The sequence below is a fragment of the Podarcis tiliguerta genome (assembly GCF_965153285.1).
Source record: "Podarcis tiliguerta genome assembly, chromosome: 2".
Taxonomy (NCBI): Eukaryota; Metazoa; Chordata; class Lepidosauria; order Squamata; family Lacertidae; genus Podarcis; species Podarcis tiliguerta.
The window spans coordinates 60,473,095-60,494,689 of NC_139535.1; the positions used below are offsets into that span (position 1 = coordinate 60,473,095).

The following is a 21,595-nucleotide window of genomic DNA, read 5'->3' on the forward strand; positions in this document are numbered from 1 at the left end:
TTAGTTCTTCATAATTGTGTTTTTGTGATTATTTCATGGCTTTTTATGAGTCGCTTCATTTGCAATGAGAAGAAGTCATAAGTGTTTTAATTAAATACATTTCTGAAGAGGGACAAATAAAGAGCTTCCATTCTCACAAGAAATCAAAGGAGGCAATTTTTGTGAGAAAGATTCCAATCAGTTACAAATATTCCTGTCAAGTTACATACTAATACTTATGCTACTGATCCCTATGTGCTTCATTTTCTTTTTAATTTAATACTCACTTCTGTCTAACTGACTATAGGGGATTTCCCCCTCCCCCAAATTGCAACTGATCTTGATCAAAAGCCCTGTAGGAGCCCCACCCACCCACCCAACCAATGCAGAAACCTAGACTAGAATTGTATCTTAAGTAATGGCATTGCTTTGTGATGCGAGCAGGGTTGACCCAATAATGAAGTGGAATGAGACAACTGTCTCAGGCGGCAAATGGCAAATTGGCATTCCCCCAGGCTCCTTCTTTGGATCATTATTAGCCTGGATGGGTGGATGGGCTTGACAGCTACCACCCACCCAGGCACTCCGGGAAGCAAAGCTTTTAGTTTAGAGAAATGGTAAGAGATACCATGATAGAAGTTTATAAAATGAAGCATGTTATGGAGAAAGTGGGTAGAGAAAAGTTTTTCCTCCTTCTCTCATGGATCAATTTCAGTCAAGGTTTAGGTCCAATTCTGGCATAGAAAGTGCTTTGGTTGCCATGTATGATGGCGGGTGGTGCCGTGGGTTAAACCACAGAACCTAGGGCTTGCCGATCAGAAGGTCGGCGGTTCGAATCCCTGCGACGGGGTGAGCTCCCATTGCTCGGTCCCTGCTCCTGCCAACCTAGCAGTTCAAAAGCACGTCAAAGTGCAAGTAGATAAATAGGTACCGCTCCGGCGGGAAGGTAAACGGCGTTTCCGTGCGCTGCTCTGTTTCGCCAGAAGTGGCTTAGTCATGCTGGCCACATGACCCGGAAGCTGTACGCCAGCTCCCTCGGCCAGTAAAGCGAGATGAGTGCCGCAACCCCAGAGTCAGCCACGACTGGATCTAATGGTCAGGGGTCCCTTTACCTTTACTAGGAGAGAGACAATGGGAGGATGTTGATGTTAATTTTCCTTGATCTCTCGGCAGCTTTAAATACCATCAACTGTGTTGTTGTTTTTAGTGTTATTTGGCCCCATGGAGCCTTTAGTGTGGTATTTCATCGGCTTTGGTTTTATCCCCCATGTTATTTAACATCTACATGGATTAGATGGGCCACTGGCCTCATCCAGCTAGCTCTTACATTCTTAGACCTCTTTGCCACCCTCTCCTCTTCCCTGCCTCACCTCACCTCACTCTGAAAAAATGTCAAAAAAGGTAAGGGTGTTGGTGAACACCCTGCAGCATCACTGGGAGAATCAGAGTTGGAAGGTACCTTGATGGTCATTTAGTCCAACCCCCTGAAATTCAGGAATACTGCCATCCCTGGGTGGGCTCAACCCACCAACCTTCTGCTTAACAGCCAGATGCCCTGACCCATTGCAAGAAAGTGACCCGGCTTTACTAGGACCAGACTCTCAGAGCTACTTGGTTCAGGAGAGACATGGAAAGTAAACCACTAGAGCTAGGTGCCTCAGAGCTCGTTGGCCTGGGGAGAGTAGTCATTTAGCCTTGGACTTGTTTTCATTTGTGTTCTGTGAGAGGAGCTACAAGTAGCTCTGGAACCTCCTTCAGGCCCTGAGCCAAAATTGGATGGATTACCCAGACATTAGAATGAGGAACATCATGTTCCATCATCTAATCTCAAATAGTCAGTGCTCCCATTGAAGGGAATGGAGTTCAACAGTTAAACAGCAGGGATTCACACTCACTACAGATCCTGAAAATATTAAATAAAGCTGTGGCACTCATTCAGCCACAAAGATCCTATGCCTTGTCTCGTTTTCCTGGGCCTGTGAGCAGTCCTTCCAATCCAAAAGCAGGTCTCTGACCTGATTTTGCAATATTCTTGGACTTCTTTTTCCACGTGGTTTTTAAGCGGGCAAATTTCAGGAGTAAGCTTTGACAAATAAAACAAAGAAGGTGTTTAGGTGAGCAGCTTTTACGTCAGGTGTCTGCTGCTCAGGTAACGTCTGCAAAATGCCCACGTAAGCAGCATTTGCGCTCCTTTCACTCCAGAAGATAAATTATGCTAGTTTGTTCTATGAGTGAACTGGGGCATGGGAGATATTTCACCATCTGAAAACATTCATTGTGTAGGGAGGTCACTTCAGCTCTGCTTACTCAGGTCCCTTGAATTCTCCGTAATAGCTTGCTGTTTTTCTGTCAAGCTGTCAAACTTCCTCTGGAAAGAGTCTCACTTTCGGGCTACATCTGGCAGTTAGAAATGGAGGGTGCATTTAGCTACTCAGCAATCTCCTCAGGGGAGAGCCAACTGCTATTCAGTTGGGCAGGGGGGAAACTTCAGATTTTAGTGAAGGGCTCAATATTGAGTCATTTGGCAAAAAGACCCAGTACGTAAAGCTAGGCCAGGGATGAGGAACCTATGGCCTTCTAACTTAGGGTTGCCATATTTTGAAGAGCAAAAAAAGAAGACACATTTACCAACTTCTACTTTTAACTATGAATCGCTATGACGATTCTACCCGTGAGAAAGAGGGCATGTCCTGGAAAAAAGAGGACATATGGCAACCCTATTCCAAGTCCCATCAGCCCCATCTAGCATGGCCAATTTCAAGCATGATGGGAGCTGGAAGGCCACAGGTTCCCCTCCCCTGATATCAACACTTATGAAACCCGATTACATGTGGTCTGAGGCCTGGTGTACAATAAAGCAGAATGATGGTTTGAGGCCTGGCCTACACAGAGAGCAGAATGGGATGTGAATGGCATTGTTAAATGGTGTGTGAAGGTCTCTGAAACATGAAAATGTTAAATGTGTAGATTGCAATATTATGCAACCAATTGTGCAGTTAGAATATTAACAGCTAAAGATTGGAAGGCAAGTGAAGTTTCATTAATAGGGAAATGGTACCAGAAGCTTCTATTTGTTATGGTGATGAATAAAATTTCAGCCACAAATTCTTTGCAACTGAGTAATTTAAATGCACCATATTCATTAGTTAGAAGAATGCACTGCATTTATAAGATATTTGAAAGCAAGGTTCCATTGTGATGACATTTGTGAGCCAGGCCTAATGTGATTGCAAACTAATTTTTCTCACCTTTTGATGTATTTGCGTTTAAGGCTGCAATCCTTTACGCACCTACCTGGGAGCAAGTGCCACTGAACTCAATGAAACTCATTCTGAATAGGTACACACAGGCTTGCATGGTAAAGCTGCAATCCTATGCATGCATGCCTCCATGTAAATCTCACTAAGGTCAACAAGCTTACTCTCAGATAAGTGGGGATATGATTTCAGGCTCAATACATGTATGGGGGAAATCATAATATTGTTAGTGATTAGAAGGCTAAAAAAAATTGTCTAGAGAAGCCAAGGACTCAGCTACATTTGTAATGATAAAGCACTTTATATGCATTATAACATTGTGCTGAAGTAATTGCCCACAGTGGTACCTCAGGTTAAGTACTTAATTTGTTCTGGAGGTCTGTTCTTAACCTGAAACTGTTCTTAACCTGAAGCACCACTTTAGCTAATGGGGCCTCCCGCTGCTGCCGTGCCGCCAGAGCACGATTTCTGTTCTCATCCTGAAGCAAAGTTCTTAACCCGAGGTACTATTTCTGGGTTAGCGGAGTCTGTAACCTGAAGCGTATGTAACCTGAAGCGTATGTAACCCGAGGTACCACTGTATTGCTATTAAGGCAAATCCATAGCCAGCTTTTAACAGTATGGGCAAAGCTTTGCGTTTGCTTCTGTTGCTGCCCTTATACCACACTACTAAGCCAATGGAGAACCAGTTCATCTGAAAGATTCATTTAAAGTGTTGCTGCTGTTGTGTGCTTGCTGCTTTGTTTCATTTATGAACTGCTTCCTATGAAACATCTCCGTTTGGTTTCACAGTACAAGAAGAGCCATATACAAAACAACTGCATATATAAAACATATGGGTTGTATCCAGTAAAGTTGTCCCATTAGCTCAAAGACTTCTGCCTGTGCAACTGGACCTCCTCTTCTCATGTGCTCCCACTCTAACCACAAATCTGTTCTGGGGGTTCCGCCAACCCTCCAGAACAGATTGGGAAGGTGCAGAGGAAGGATGGAGAGGTGAAGTCCCATTGCATGGGCAAAAGTTCTTGCACCAATGGGACAGCTTTGCTAGATATAACCCTATATGTAATATTATATATATGGGTTATATAATATTATATATATGGGTTCTACTAGAATATTTTACACCACCATTCTTAGAGAGTGCATGTTTCAGATAGGGTTACATAGACACTGACTGTAGCTATTTCATCGGCATCCATGAGGTGGGAATAAAAGTTCAAGGTGATTGTATTACCAGGAGAATTTCATTTAGCTGAATCCATCTGTGTCTGGTGCTGCAATATTTTATTACAGAAAGAGATAGTTTTAATTGGAATTTACTGAAGTCTTTGAAAGCTTCCCAACTTAATGCAATTTGGAAAGCTGTATTTATTTTATATATTATCTAAATGGAAGAAATTGCTGCAGTAGTAATTTACATTTTCTGCCTTAGGTAACACAAGCAGGGTTCTCTGGGCAGTATTTCTTCATTAATTCTCTGCTAAATGACAATAATAGATTTAGTATTCCCAAAACACATGATGGAGTAAGTCTTGCAGCCACTTGAAATCTCTTTTTTAAAAAATAAATAAATGCTGTATAATTCTGTTTGGCTTGGGTGAGGACTTCATGTTCATGATGGAGTTACTAATGAAAGGTATTTAGTTTGGGCTTCTCTGTACATTATATTGAAAATCTTCAAAAATGACTACAAGCACTGAGTATCTAGTTGAGTCTATCATCTTCGGCTATGGTCTGAACCAGCTAGCTTTGAGGGAAAGTAAGAGGAAAATGGATTTGCAACCAAGAGCACCCCAAGCATTTCTAGCTTCTGGGCATCAACAACGATCTCCATTTCACAAATAATGGAAATGACCCAGCATCAGTCCAATACCCAAAGAAGATGGTGTGGTGTTAAAGTTTATTTATATCCCCCAAAGCAAGACATAATAAAAGTACAGTAAAAATAATGTGAGTCATCGAAACAATGTAAGATAGCCAGAACAAAATACCCGATGGGGCCCTGCTTACACAGTGAACAAGTCAAAATATGATGGCGATTCACTATCCTAGGACTGTCTACCTCAACCCTTTTGCTTCATTCTCCAGCTCTGTAGTCACTAAGCCATTCTCACTGCATCACGGCAAACATGCAGACCCCCATCAACCCACTAGCTGTAGGCTATATCCAGCCTCATAAAGCCAACATGCTTAACTCTAATTAATTTATGAAGGGGTTAAGACCATAGAGTAAGCTGTCCTGACAGGCTTAACTAGGTCACAACCCCTCTCCTTGGGAGGAAGGGTTACCAAACTCTTTCTCTCTTTTTCCACCATGATGTGAACCCTACCAATACAGATGTGGCTCTAGCAAGCCATCTTTGTGTTTCTATACAAATAATTTGGAAACATTTACCATTTTGAAACCAAGCTAAGCTGCCTGTGTTTTGTGCTGCTTTATGGAAAAGCAAATGAATCTGAATTTTGAAGAGTCTGTAAGTAAGTAAACAATTTTTAACTTACCAAGTGTGTGGTCTCTTTCTGTGCTAAGGAAGTGGGAAACTCTGGAAACCACCCAGAATGGGATATTTTAAAGGTCTAATAGTCAATATTTCCATGCCTTACTTTGCTGCATGCTTTGGGATTTTAAATCTCTGCTAGGGCTCTGTCACCAAAGAGTACTTGCCCCAAACCTGGATCTAGGCATCCAGTGAATTTTTGCTTTATTTTACCATATAGTATTTTCCCTTTTAAATCAAATACAAATGTCAGGTCCTAGAACCAATGCAAGGAAATAAATATCAGAATTGCAGTAGCTGAAGCAAACACTCATTTGTTTTAAACTGTTTTTACATTACTATTTTTGTTGTTATTGTTACTATTTCAATTTATGAATTGCTTGACGGATAAATGATTTATAAAATTTAGAACATAAGGCCCAGCATAAAATCAGAAAAAAATAATGAATTACAATAATACACTATAAAACAGGCAGCAGTCAGTTGACAGCAACTTTCTAGTCATTTCTAGTCATAAGGACTAGAAACCTGGTGATGGGTCGAATGGATATGCACAGAGCAGAATGGTGATTTGGTAAGAGCAGAAGTATAAGCATTTACCGGTATGTAATATTTCTTTAGTATATTCAGCTTTGTGTCCATGAACTGATTGCCATCTTGCCCCAAATTGTACTGATACATATTCATTTATTTGCACATCATTAAATTTCCCTTAGGTTTGGACAAAGCTGGGTTTGATTTCACAGTTGTGAAATAGCTATCCCATCCCACCTTGACTGCCATGACTAATAGCCATTATAAACTGTGAAAATGATGATCAGTTAAAATACTGCCAGCCGAACCTTTTCCTAATGGAAAATATACTTAGAGTGGAAATAAAATAGTCCTTGGAATAAAATTGCAGCAGCTTTTTTCTTTAAAAGTGAGAAAAAAGAAATGCAAAGGGGAAGCAGAAACTGCATATTTTGAATAGAATCTAACTGATGCCCTTCAACATGGAATAACTTTTGATTCAACGTGTCCACAAATGGAAGAAGAGGGGAGGCTTTTTTATTTCTTTTTTTGCAGATTCCCTCTGTATCCCTTTCACCACCTTCCACCCTGTCCCCCAACTCTCTGGAACTCATTTTGAAGAGGCACTAGGGTTGCTGAGAGGAAGTGGATGATTCCAACTCTTGAATTAGATGATTATATAATTCAGAATTATATGATGCTACCTGAAGGAGCACCTCAACCCCCATCGTTCAGCATGGACACTGAGGTCCAGCTCCAAGGGCCTTCTGACGGTTCCCTCCCTGTGAGAAGTGAAGCTAAAGGGAACCAGGCAGAGGGCCTTCTTGGTAGCGGTGCCCATCAGATGTCAAGGAAATAAACAACTATCTGACTTTTAGAAGACATCTGAAGGCAGCCTTGATTAGGGAAGTTTTTAGTGTTTGATGTTTTATTGTGTTTTAATATTCTGTTGGGAGCCGCCCAGAGTGGCTGGGGAAACCCAGCCAGATGGGTAGGGTATAAATAAATTGTTGTTGTTGTTGTGGCATATTTTGTACTGCAAGATTTGCTCTTAGATGGATCATCATTCCCATTTCAAGCACAAGATTTCCTGTTAGGTTGCAGGTATTTCTTCAAAGTAGTAAGATTAATTCATTTGCAGGGTGGGACAATCACATGAGGAAAATGAAGACTGCAAGACCCTAAGGAATAGAATACATGGGGGTGCATATTCACAATGAGTAGTATCATAGTGATATGGAAAGAAAACTGATACTTAGGGCACTCAGTATAATTTTCTATATTCAGGCTGGGTTTATCTGACTATAGCTGTAGCACAGCGGTAGTGAATATGGGGCCTTCCACAATGCTGTTGGACTCAACCATCTGCCCCAGCCAGCATGGCTATTGGCCAAGGAGGATTAGAGTTCTACTCCAGCAATATCAGGATGGCTACAAGTCCGGATCCCTGCTGTAGTTCCTGATGCAAACAACAGCTCAGAAACACACTCCAGAACTCTATGGTATTAAAATCAGTGTCCTAAATAATGGAGATGGGTAAGTGAATGAAACGGTCCTAAGCAAAATAAGAAAATTAAGGGAGAATTGCCTCATTGTGCCACCAAATACTGGGAATATAAAATGTATGAATGAAAAATTATTAAGGGAGCACTTCAGTCTTCCTAGACAGCCGAACACAATCAATCCTAAGGGTTATTACATGGAGCTGCGGAACTGGGATCATTAACAAATTTGATTGTTCCAGTATTTTAAAGGAAGGGTTTTTAATGGTGCACAAATGCCTCTCATTTGAATCTGTACTGTGTGTCATTTTGTGTGCCACACAAGTTTAGCATTACTGTGTGTGGTTATTAACAACATTAGCCCTCTTTTTAAAAAATGGCCTGTCTTCCAACGCACCACCACTTTCTCAGATTTCTTAACAAATAAAGCAGGCTATTTCCTAGCCCTCAATAAATGACTGACAGTGCAATCCTAACCAGTCACTGGGGCTAGGGTTGCAGCCTTGGGGTTAGTTACTACAGTCAGATTCCCTGACATGGGAGCGGTTACAGCATGGCTATTATAGGAACATGGTAGATACCAGGTCAGACTGATGGCCCAACAACTAGGCTAATACAGTGGTACCTTGGGCTACAGATGCCTCAGGTTATAGACTCCGCTAACCCAGAAATAGTACCTCGGGTTAAGAACTTTGCTTCAGGATGAGAACAGAAATTGTGCTGCAGCGGCAGCAGGAGGCCCCATTAGCTAAAGTGGTGCTTCAGGTTAAGAACAGTTTCAGGTTAAGAACAGACCTCTAGAATGAATTAAGTTCTTAACCCAAGGTATCGTCCATTCCTGGCAGCAGCTGTCCAAGGTCTCTAGGAAAACTTTCCCCTCATTACAGTACTAGCCACCTGATTGCATTACCTGGAGATACCAGAGTCTGATCTGAGACCTTCTGCATGCAACCCACATGCTCTTCTGAGCTACACTCTGTGCCTACGTTGCGTGTGGAAATGGTAGTGTGTGAGCTGAACTACACAGGCAACCTACTGACAGCCACCTCTCTGAATTTTGCAATACATTTTCCAGCCAATGAAGTCATGCAGCCCATATCTATGTACAGGCAGGTTCATACTAATATATCCACACACTTGTTCATGAGACCATAGGCATGAATGCAAATGTGTGGAAAGGAATGGGATCTCAGGAAAGGAGTCCCAGGTCAGTTTGGAGAACACTGACAGTATCCCCATCTTAAACTTTCCTTCTGAAAAGGCCCCATCACAGATCTTTCTTCCCTAGGTTGCTCCTTGCTCTCAATGGAACCATGGGCATAGCCGGGGGGGGGGGGGGAGGAGCAGCTGTCCCCTCCAATCAATAAAATTCAATACAAATACATAGCAAACTGAGGTTCTTCCCCACCTAACAAAAGGCCTGCCCCCACCCCACAAAAATCCTGGCTATGCCCATGTAGGAAACATTCCTTCTGCACATTTAACAGGCCTGCGGTGTGTCAGTTTACAAGCTCAGGAGAGGCCTTTGAAGGGAACCTGTTCAGACACCTCCTTCTAAAGAGACATCCTGCATTTATCAGTGCTCTAGTGGCTCAGCCACTTCAAGAATGAATAAACAGGGAACAAAAGGATTCGCTTATTCTTGAAAATGCCTGGAGGGTATTTTAAAAGAGGGGGCGGGGAGAGAGGAAAAGAACCAGTGAACTTTAAACAGGCTCATTACAGCCATCATTTTCTTAAAATAAATGAATGCAATTTAATCATGGGCAACATTCAATTAAACCAAAATAAGAACGTAAGCCACCAGAAACTTATTTTGTGCAAAAAGGGCTGTAGCTCAATAGCATCACCAGAAAACCCTGCCTGAAACCCTGATTACCTGATGGAGCAATGATCTGATTCAGCATAAGGCATGCTATAATCTGCTCATCTAGAAGGCAGGCAAGTAGGTAGACAGCCACAGATTTGTTTGTTTGTTTATATTAAATGTCTTTTCTGCCCTTTCAAAGGAGCCCAGGGTGGCAAACAACCAAACAGTAATAATACAATTCAAAATAAGCTAAAAAATGTGTTTAAAAATACTTGAAAGGCTTTGAAACAATAAGAAGATAGGGTTCTTCTTATTGTTTCAAAGCCTTTCAAGTATTTTTCCTTACAGTCACTTTTCCTTACATCTGATAATTTCAAGGCTGCCAGGCTCATTTAGGCGTCAAATGCCTGGGGGAATAAGAATGTTTTAGGTGTCATAGGCCAAGAGTCAGCTTTGCCTACTGAAGGGGGAGAAGGGGGAGTGACTCCTCCTGCAGCTGACCAGCCTTCAAGGACACAGAGGAGAAGGCACTGATGAGAACTAGCTGGCTTTAGCCTTATTAAGCAGAGCTTCCAGGGGCAGCCAGACGCTGGTAACAACTGGCCCTACATTGCTGCTTCCTGCTCATCTTGACCCTTGACCATCAGATTCCCTGACCCTTGGACCAACAGACCAGGTGGATTGCTGTTCGTCCAACCCTCGGACTAGACCTGACTTTGGACGCTGATTCTGCCTCCAGGCAAGTATACCTCAGAGACTCTTCTGGTTGGCTGGCCTCCCACTCCTCTGAACTCTGCACGTTGTTGCTCAGCACGAGACTGGCATTAAACTCCTCCTGAATGTTAATGACAAAGGAGGCAAGACACACCTCATCAGGGAAGATGTTTCACAAATGGGGAATTGCTCCCAAGAAGGTCCTGTCATGAGGCACAACACCAACCAGGTAGCACCAACAGGGCTTCCCCTGCCAATTGTAGGGTCCAAGATTACCATATTGAGGAAAGTGATGTTTTAGGTACTTGGCTCCCAAGCTCTTTAATGCTTTTTACACTAGTGGTAAACAGCTTGAATTGGGCCTGTTGTTCTACTTCATATAAATTCCCATCCTATCATAAGGAGAGTAAAATCTGTCCAAATAGCTGGAGTTTATAGGAAACAAGGATTTTTTTTCCCCATTCCAAAATAAGCAGATTCAAAAACTGCAGTCAGGAAGACTTCAATTCATTTGCAATAGTTGCCTCTTTCCTGTTTATAATGCCACAGCTTTTCACTGCTGTTGTTACATATTGAGTCTGCATCAGTCCTTTCATACAACAGAAATAAAGTAGGATAATAGCTATCGGATCAATGCTATTGACATTAATGAGAGCAAGTGGATCTTTCTGTAGTACCAGGAGACTATCATTTCATGACCACATCCTGTCCTGTAGGCATGGTTTCAAATAGAATTAATTTTCATTCATTCATACTGAATGAAGTGGTCCCCTGTGGAGAAAGGGGCCTCCGATGTTAAGGATGGTTGGCTTGCATAAGCAAGCTGATCTTTGTCATGTGGTAACGGGAATGTTATTCAACAGGCAGCTATTACCGTACAAACAGAAACATTTGAACCATGAGGATGGGAGAGGCCAACTCCAAGGCACAATCAGTCTCACACTGTGAGGTCCCCTTTCCTCTCATTCATTCATATTAGCAACTGATAACATCTTAGGGGAGGGTCTACATAACGAAGTATAATCAAACAAGAAGCCTTTGGCAATAAAAACAGCAGAAGTGGAATAATAATAAGCCCCACAACCTGAGGGCATTTTTATTTAAATGCCTCCCAAAATGATGCCATTTTCAATGTCCACAGTGTCCAGGGGAAGGTGGCAAGGATGGTGTGAAGATTGAAGATAAAATTATACGAGGTAAGATTGGAAGTTGCTGGGTACATTTTAGCCTGGAGAAAAACTGATGTGATAGCCATCTCCCAATGAGAGGATGTTAGAAAGGATGTTACATGAAAGGATGTTAGATGATGGACCAAGTTGACCAAGATGATGTACCACGTTTATTTTCTATTGATGTAGTGGGCAGGGCCTGAGCCAAATGGGTCCAATTTGCAAGGAAGGGGATTTTGACTAAACATTAGGAAGAACTTGCTGATTGTCTGGGTGTTTAACCATGGAATAATCTGCCTTGGAAGGGGGTGGGGCTTCTTTCATTAGAGGTTTTGAAACGGAATAAACACTTATCAGAGGTGCTGTAGTAGTGGGCTTCCTGCATTGGAAGGAAAGTGAACTAGATTAGCTTTGATATAGCTTTTCACTCTGACTTATGATTCCAGAATGAGAAACCCAGTGGAATTTCCCCAAGAACATAGTGAGGCTCGCTCTTTCTTCTCATTAATTCATTGTATTTAAATATATACATTCCACTGTTCTAGGCAAAATGTTCATCAGTTAATAACCTGGAGGCCACAATGGGAAATGTGCTTTCCATTATCCCCACCACTTAACTTCTAAAAACAGAGAACAACAAGAATGGGCTTCATAATCTATATTGGAGCAATTTCATAAGAAAGATTATTTTTTTTTAAAAAAAAAATGCATTTGTACAGTTATTGGGAGTGCTAAATCATTCCAGTCCCTCCCAAAAGAAACATAAAATGAAAAATAAATTTACATGTAAAGCAAATCTGTTCAAATGACCACCACCCCATGACAGAATTTGGGAGACTCCATGCAGAATCCAAGGATCGGTATTTCCCACATTGCTTTGTTCCTTTATTTTCCAGTTTTTAGATTAGTTTTCCCTGACCTGGTAGCCTCTGGATGCTATTAGACTCCCACCAACCCTGCCAGCATCACCAATGGTCAGCTGGAGTCCAAAAGCATCTGGATGGGAGCGTGCACCAGGTCAAGAAAGACTGATACTGAAGAATTCTGGGAAATGATATATAATGAACTGGAAAAAATGTGGAATATGTTTTTTTCCTAAGGAACCAGAAGCTTTTCTTTTAGGTATTATAGGACCAGAGATCCCAAAGGACCAGATGAAACTATGTACATGACTACAGCTGCACAGACTCTGTTAACCCAGAAATGGAAAGGTGGTCCAACTCTGACCAAAGAAGAGTGGCAGGCAAAATTGATGAACTATGCCGAGATGGCAAAGCTTACAGGAAGAATTAGAAACCAGGACGAGGAGGTCTTTAATAAAGAATGGGGAAAGTTTATAATTTGTTTGAAAAGCTATTGTAAACAATTACATACATTGGTAGGATTGACTTGTAGTAAAAAATTGAACTACGGATTGACAAAGGATTTATAAAGATAGTTATGAAAGGCATTCAGAGGGGGAAATCATTACATTAAAATCCACAATGGGGTGGGGAAGTCAAAAGGGATTATATGTTTATGTATTTAATTCATTTGTTTTTGTAAAATAGAAAATGCAAAAATAAAATTTATATATAAAAAAGACTGATATTGATGGTAGAACAGGAATGTGGTGATACAAGTGGGGAGGGTCCTTCATTTTAAAGACAGCAATGCATAATGACTCCACAATGTCTTATTTCAACAGTTTGCATCAATGCCACCCCCTCTTCAAAGCTGCCTACTGGGCACAATTAAGATTTCTTGCATTCAGGGAAAACATGACACTAATGAGGCATGCAGTTTGGTCTGTGGGTAGAATCTTTATGGAAGTTGCAAGGCACAATTAAAACATCTATGCTGAGAGCAACCTTGCTAGGAAATCTTTGGGACGCCTGCACATGGGTAGATTTACTGCAAGAGGAAATGCTTCCAAGCATATGTAAATGTTCCTATAATCCTTATGCTCTTGGGTATCTTTTTACACGGCAAACAATATTGTGCTGTTCAGAAAGTGGTGCTTTGTAGAAATGAAACGACACTTTTAGCAATAGCCCCAACCTTCATCTTAAGTCAATTTGTGGTTTGTTAACCACCAGCTTCCTACAGCTTCTTTCTCCTGGTGTATCTTACTTAGACACATCAGTCTGACAAGCTCAGTCTTTATCACCCCTGTTATACAGAAAATTCCAAGTGGGTCCGAACCTCAATGCTTAAAATTCCTGATAGAGGATAAGGACCCAGAGATCATGCTAAGGGTGGCCAAATTTTGCGTGGCTGCCATAAAACTCAGGGAACAAGCTGTGCTGTTACAAAGACTAAGGCCTCAGAGGCAAACCCTAGATAATGTTTTAGTGACTAAGACCTAAACCACATTTCTAATGGCTGTCATATTTGTATTGTTTATGGTTATAAAGGTAAAGGTAGAGGGACCCCTGACCATTAGGTCCAGTCGTAGCTGACTCTGGGGTTGCGGCGCTCATCTCGCTTTATTGGCTGAGGAAGCCGGCGTACAGCTTCCGGGTCATGTGGCCAGCATGACTAAGCCACTTCTGACGAACCAGAGCAGTGCACGGAAACGCCGTTTACCTTCCCACCGGAGCGGTACCTATTTATCTACTTGCACTTTGACATGCTTTTGAACTGCTAGGTTGGCAAGAGCAGGGACCGAGCAATGGGAGCTCACCCCATCACGGGGATTCGAACCGCCGACCTTCTGATTGGCAAGTCCTGGGCTCTGTGGTTTAACCCACAGCGCCACTCATGTCCCTGTTTATTGTTATATTTGATTGTTAATTCAAACTTAATTCTATTGTGTTTTATGTTCGCTTAGTATGGTATGTGAAGCCTGTCTGGGGTCATAATAAATTTCATTTCAGTTAAGCCAGTATGGTGGTTGGAGTGTTGGACTAGGACCAGGAAGATCCATGTTCAAATCCCCACTCAGCCATGGAGCTCACTGGTTGACCTTGGACCAGTTATGCTCTGTTAGCCTTCTCTACCTCACAATGCTGCTTATATGATACAATGGAGAAGGGGGAGAATGGTATATGCCACCCGGAGCTCCGTGGAAGAAAGATGGAAGATACATTGAATAATGAATAGAAATTATAAGCAGATTTCCTTGAGAAATGCTTTAAAGTCATTTCAATATGGTCACTTTACCTTTTTAAAAAGCCAAGCATTGTGTAATGCAGGGGTGGGGAACTGGATACAACTGGTGGACTGGATGCTTACCTTCCCCACCCCACCCCCACAAGGCACCCGCCTGTCAATCGCCTGATGCCACAATGATGTGACCCATTTTTCTTTGTCCATACAATTTGAAATCAAACAACAGAGGCAAAGGCACAGGGCTTTGCATCACATTATAATGGCATTATTCTTCCAACAGCAAAATTAAAGCAAGCATCACAAGATTTGTGCACATAGAAAAAAGCTGAGCCCGTTTTTCAGAAATGGCAATGGGCATGTCTTTTTTTAAACCATAGATCCATAGAATAACAAGATGCATCCTCCCACCCTTGAGAGATCACTAGATGAGTGGCAACCAACAGGTATAGAATGAATTCTTGAGAAGTAATTAGCACTATAAAAAATGGGAAAGAGACTTAACTTAGCGTCCAAGGTGACCTGTTTGCCAACAATACCAACTTCCATTACAACTTGCTTCAAGAACTTGTTTACAGATAAATTTTACTTTTCCGCTACCATTTCATCCATACGGAGTTGTCCAGTGGAGGTGTATATCAAGGGCCTGATGTGATGAGATAGGAGCTCTTAGTGGCCCACTGTGACACTTTGCTGGTAAGTCATTTGCATCCATTCAAGTCATGATTCCAAGAGAGTACTTTTAACAGCTTTTAACAACAGCCCTGTTGTTAGGGTTGATTTTCAATTTGTAGAGTTAGAGAATGTGGGCAAGATCCTTTGAAAGATCAGGTCAACCACTTGCATGCATGATTTAGTTTAAATTAATATCTCTCCGTTGTGTCTATATGTCTCTCTTAATTGCTGTTTAATATTCTTGCTGAGTTTTATATATACATATATATATGTACTCTGAGTGCTACAGTTGTAGTAGGGAAAGCATATAAATATTTTAAATGAATAAATGAGTCCAGCCTACACACTAGCATCAGACTTGGTAAAGGCAAAGAGGTGGGAGAGGTTTAGGGCCAACTGTCAGTAAATCCCTCTACCATACACTGAATGTCAATATTCCGTCAAAGTTCTAGATGACTTCAAATGAAGGGCCAATGATGGTTAGAGGAGACTTGTGTTGGCCATTTCTATCATTGTACAGTGGTACATCGGGTTAAGAACTTAATTTGTTCTGGAGGTCCGTTTTTAACCTGAAACTGTTCTTTACCTGAGGTACCACTTTAGCTAATGGGGCCTCCTGCTGCCACCGCATTATTTCTGTTCTCATCCTGAAGCAAAGTTCTTAACCCGAGGTACTATTTCTGGGTTAGCGGAGTCTGTAACCTGAAACGTCTGTAACCTGAAGCGTCTGTAACCCGAGATACCAATGTAAATCAAAGTTTATGCAACTTCTGATGGTTCCTTTTCATGTTAACACCTTTGGTTTTGATGTTTCCATATCTTGCCTTCTGGTATGTTATCACTATTTACTTACTTACTTACTTACTTACTTACTTACTTTGTGTGTTGTCTGTGCATGACCCTTCTAGGAGACTTAGTTTGAATTATATGCAGATACCACTAAATGATGAGACCTTCAACATAATTTTTAGATATTTCATTTAGCAGGGAAAAGGAGATGCCACAGGAAAAGATAACATAATTCTAAACCCATTCTAAAAAAATAGATTCCTCCCCCCCCAAAAAAAAAGAAAACAGAATTCTGCAAGCTTTCCCAGATGAAGAAGGTTACTCACCTCCTTCTTTGGACAAATATTTAGTCGGACTTGAAATGGTCTCTATTTTCTTACATTGTATTAAGGAAGAATCTCAATCTCAATGGCCTCACTCTCAAGGAGTGTTTAAAAAATAACACACACAAAAAATGCCACATCCGAGTCCAGTTTGGGTAATTGCATCCCAGCCTTGCTCTTTCTTTATTCCCTTGACGTAATTGCAGAATCCAAGGGAAAGGATATGGGTTCAAGGCATGAGAGAGACAACAAGGAGGTCCCAATTGAAGTTATGATCCATTCTAAAACAATTTGGCCAAGATCCAATGAGGTAATTTAGGTAGATGCAAGGGCTTCACTCATCCAGTGGTGTGATGTGGGTCCTCCCCCCCCCCTTATTTTCTGCTAATCTTTGAACAATATGCTCAATGCTTATCACAAACTAGCTCCACTGATGTGCCAGCAAGATACATGGCCAGCAAGGGACTTCTACAAGTTCAACCTATTTGCACATCAAGCCCAGTCATGTCCATTTTGATTCTCAGTGGTTCTCCCAGGTTTCAGGCAGAGAGGTCCTTCCCATCACCTACCACTTGATCCTTTTAACTGGAGATGCTAGACACCTGTACACACAATGCCCTTTCACCCATCAACAGGCCATGCTGTCTCTCTTGCTTATCCTTTAACCACATCCTTATGGGGCCCAGACCCTACTTGTTCTTTTTCCCCTTAGATCCCATCTCAGGGTCCTAATGCCCCACCCTGTGTCCTCACTCCCTTCTACCTTAGATCTTCCTCCCTGAGACCCTAGCCCCAAGCCCACTCTTTCATTCTCTGGTCTGTCTCTTCCCTCTTCCTTAAGGCTGCCTTGCTACCTCCCTCTCTCTTCAATTGCTGTTGGTGGCAACAAGAACAATACTAGATAAAGTCCATCGTCATCCCCCACCCCAATAATAGCAAAACAAATCTTCCGCGTACTGATTGTGGATACAAGAGAGGCTGGCTAACACCTTCAGGCAGGCAGAGACATCTGGCTAACCATTGCTGGAACCTGGAAACAGAATTTCTCTGGCTCAGCAAAGCAAATTTGTCATTTTAGAACAGGGGTCAGCAACCTTTTTCAGCAGGGGGCCGGTCCACCTTGTGGGGGGCCAGACTATATTGGGGGGGGGGGAATATATGAATGAATTCCTATGCCCCACAAATAACCCAGAGATGCATTTTAAATAAAAGCACACATTCTACTCATGTAAAAACACCAGGCAGGCCCCACAAATAACCCAGAGATGCATTTTAAATAAAAGGACACATTCTACTCATGTAAAAACATGCTGGTTCCTGGACCATCCGCGGGCCGGATTTAGAAGGCAATTGGGCCGGATCCAGCCCCCGGGCCTTAGTTTGCCTATGTCTTAGAATATGTCCCTCCTCCCCAGTTTAGGAACTCCCCATTTTACAATCTGCAATCCTGGCACTGCTTCATCTCCACCTGCTCCATCTCACCTACACTCCAAAATATAAAGCATAGAGTGGCAAACAATTGAGGCTTCTTTTTTTCTCTATTACAGATCCACAGCTATAGAACACTACCCCATCAGATATCTGCCTGGTACCATCTTTCTTCAGTTTCAGGGAATATTTGGAGCTTTAGAAGTTGGACAGGAGATGGTTAATGGATCCAGGAATCCTGCTCAAATTCACCTTAGTGGTCTAGGCAAAATTGCTAAATGCTCTTCCTCTGTTAGGGAGATCAGCTGTTTGCTGTCAGTAGCTGACCCACAATGATTAGGAAATGATCTGGCCAAGAGACATACTAAAACAATGGTTTTACACATACAGCCTCTGAAGTGTAGCACTTCCTAGGGCTCCCCCCACACACCTCACATGGCACTTATATTTTCAACAAAGACAGACACACATCCTTACAACATTCAAGGACTGCAAGTGTAAATGATTACACATGCACATGGGAATCCCAGGCACAAAGATGCAAATGCACATCTATTAACAGCACATATATATTAGACACATTTCACCTCTTTGCTGGGAGGAATCCTTGCATTCCCAGGGCAAGCATAATTGTCATGCAAAGTGTAAAGAGGCCCAGGGAAAGCAGAGGAGTACATGCCTTTGAGATCCTTTGATCAAAAGTGCTGTCAGTGTGGGCAGGATCAAATATTTTTAACACCTCTTTCCCCCTTTTCTTCCTAATGTAACACTAACATCTCAACAAATGAAACTGATCTGTAGAAAATGTAAGTTGAAAAAAGAGACATTGCACATACTTCTGTAAACCAAGAAATCTTTAATAAAAATATGTTGTTGTTGTTTTTAAAAAAACACAATAGGATAACTGTTGCAATAGGCCCCTTTCCCTTTAGACATTCACTTATTTACACAAACATTTACAACCTACCTATGATTTAAGCAGCTTGCAAGAAATGCAATAATATTCAATATTAAAAGCTCGGGGGGGGGGGGAGTTCTGCACAATCCCAACAAAGTTAAGCACTTCAGCTCCTTGTGATTTGAAATAGGAGAGTTAAACACTTTAATCTCTCCCACTGAAATCCAAGGGACTCAATAGGGCATAACTTCAGCTGGAGCATGCCTGTAAATATTAAAGACACTGCTGAAGTGTAGAACACATTGGCATTTAAAATATGCTTCCTATAGGATAACTCCCCATCAAACTCAGTGGGACTTACTTCTATGTGCAAATATGCGTAGGATTGAATTGCATGCTGAAGTCTCTTTGGTATATAGGAAATCAACAGGAAAGCACTTAATATTACCTATTAAGTCCCACTGATTTAATTATTTCTCTTTGGTTATAGAGTTCTGCCAACCTTATTGTCAGTGAGTTGACATCCAACTGTGAAAACATATTGCCTACTGCCTAGGGCTCCCTTGGACCCTCTCAGTTTAGTCATCAATGGATCACATGGAAGTTACATGCATAACCCTTGCTGTATTGAAGAATAGCAAATTACTTGTGACTGGGCAAGCAACCTAGTGATGTCACATCAAAGTAAGTGGGCATCATTCTTCGAACATCAGAGCTAGTACAGGCTGACGTTCATGCCACTCAAGGGTCTGGGGAAATCTGAAAGAGTGAATGCAGTTTCACAACCAATACTGGTGATCGGTTAAATGTGCAAATGCCTTCTTAAACATTTAGGAAGCACTATATTGTAAATTAATTTCCAGTGCTGTCCTGCAGAGACAGGCATAAGCCAGGAGAATGAGCAAAGATAGGCAAAGATGGTCTATTAAAAAAATATATATGCCAGGGTGTGTGTGTATGAATTGCCTGCTTGACAACAAGCCTAACTGAATATCAGCAAGTTACTTTTTTGCCACAGACTGAATGGAAACAATAGAGGCAGGTAGAAATGTCTGCTCCATGGAGCACATTTTAATAATAATTTTAAAAATAGAAGGATCGATCAAATTGCATGGGGGGAGGAAGCAGAGAAGCCCCTACAGACAGAATTTCAAGCTCTTATTAATCTCAGGCTTTAATTTTTTTAAGAAATACAGAAGTCGAATCTTTCTTTGTAGATTTGGAGGAATCGGCATGCTTTCCGTTTAGTGATAAGCAAAAGATGGTGAAGTTTAGCCCTATTCATTCTGTGATCTGAAACTGACAAGTTTTCCTTACCTGTCTCGCTTTGGTGGGTTCCCTCTCTCTGCTGTTTCATTTCCAACTCTGTTTAAAAGTCAAGGGAGGAGGAGGAGAACAAAAGAAAAGCTGTTAAGCGCGCAGATCGCTCCGTGGATCGACACCCAGCGATTGTGCTACATTTGTTGGGAGTGTGTCGTGTCAAAGAGAGATTTGGAAGATTTCTTTTTAGAAGCCGGTGCTTTTGAAAGGAGGAAAAGGGGGAGGAAAAGCCACCAGCACTTTAAAGGTTAAGTTCCTCTGCCGAAGAACAGGCGTTTGATCCAAGCACAACAGAGTGTAGCTTTTCAACCTCGCTAGCCAATGAGACGAGTTGGTGGGCGGAGCGAGGACTCTACAGAGGCAGGCTTATTGTTGGGGTTTTTCTTTTTCTTTTTTTTTAAGAAAAACATTTCCTCCAACCCCCCCCCCCCACGCACACACACCATTTTTTTTTTTTTTAGTTTAGTAAATTAATGCAGCAAGAAAGTCTCAAGATCCGGCGAGTTCTATGGAGGTGAAGATGGGGCGAGGAGGAAAATGGACTGGATCGAGAGATCACTGAGAGACTTTCCTCTTCGGCTTCCTCGCTGATCACCATGGGAATCCCAGCCCCATGAAACTTGCCCTTAGCTTCCTTCCCCACTTTCGCCCCGAGCGATGGGACACCTTGCCTGCAGCAATAATAACTTATTCGTGGGGAAAAGATCCCGGGAAGCTGGAATCGACAGCAGCGAAACGTCGACCCACCGGGAAGCAACGTTTCCGGAACAATGCAGCAACTGCATAAGGAGGATTGCAAATTCCCTTGGATATAACTGAGGAAGACACCCCGGGCGCCCGAGGAGATTATCCGTTGGGTTTCTTACTCCCACCCACCCCCAGTTTCCCCCCACATGGCCAATATATTCTCGTAGCATTCTGCATGGTCCAGAAGCCCGGTGCGCGCACTGGGATCCTACTGGAAGGAAGGAAGGAAGATTTCTTTGCAGGGATCTGGTCATCCAAGCAAAGCTGTTAACACCGAGAGCGGCGCTGGAGTTTAAATGTCCATTCCCCCCTCTCTCTCCAAGGTGCTGAAACGTGGGGGGGTTGGTTTGCTGTCCAGGGTCCTGAAATCCCAGCGCCTCGCCCGTCTATGTTCAACTGCCTCCTCTTCCCCACGCCACCTCTAACTGCAAGGATTGTGTACAAAATTAACAAAGAGGATATTTTCCACCATTTTATCCAGTCTGGTATTTATTTATTTATTTTTGTTTCTAAGTGCCAATTCGCTTGTTCTGGCGTGTGGACTACAAATTCATCCGATCTGAAAAAATGTGTAACCTCAATGCACTTGGAGTCTACCTTTGGGAGACCATAGTATTCTTCAGGTAGGCTGTTTTCTAAACCACTGAGCTAGGGGTGTATGGGTATTTGAGATTGCAATGATAAGATCTGGCATGTGCGTTGAGTCCTGCTTGAGAGAAGAAAGTCCTCCTTTGGGATATCCCCACATACTTTTCTCTCTCTGGTTATTTTCTGTTTCTAATTGTTTAATTCAGAGTATAAGGACTTCTGACAGCTTTATGAGTTACTCGGTGTAATTAGCACTGCATTCTCTGCCTGTAACCGCAGTGCTGAAAACGCC

General features: G+C 42.1%; 1 protein-coding gene and 1 long non-coding RNA gene across 4 annotated transcripts in view; one reads left to right on the top strand and one right to left on the bottom strand.

Annotated features, from left to right (window-relative positions):
• The window catches only part of LOC310669868, a 126,350-nt gene extending 106,182 nt beyond the window's left edge, over nucleotides 1-20,168 (bottom strand). For both annotated transcript variants that reach the window (XR_014507438.1, XR_014507439.1), the window contains exon 1: nucleotides 19,966-20,168. This is a non-coding gene — a long non-coding RNA (uncharacterized lncRNA). The remainder of the gene's footprint in view (nucleotides 1-19,965) is intronic.
• A 287-nt stretch (nucleotides 20,169-20,455) lies between these two features.
• GLRA1 (glycine receptor alpha 1) overlaps nucleotides 20,456-21,595 on the top strand; it is an 89,252-nt gene continuing 88,112 nt past the window's right edge. For both annotated transcript variants that reach the window (XM_083423332.1, XM_083423333.1), the window contains exon 1: nucleotides 20,456-21,338. In XM_083423332.1, coding sequence (XP_083279458.1) covers nucleotides 21,283-21,338 — 56 coding nt within the window. In that variant the 5' untranslated portion in view covers nucleotides 20,456-21,282. The remainder of the gene's footprint in view (nucleotides 21,339-21,595) is intronic.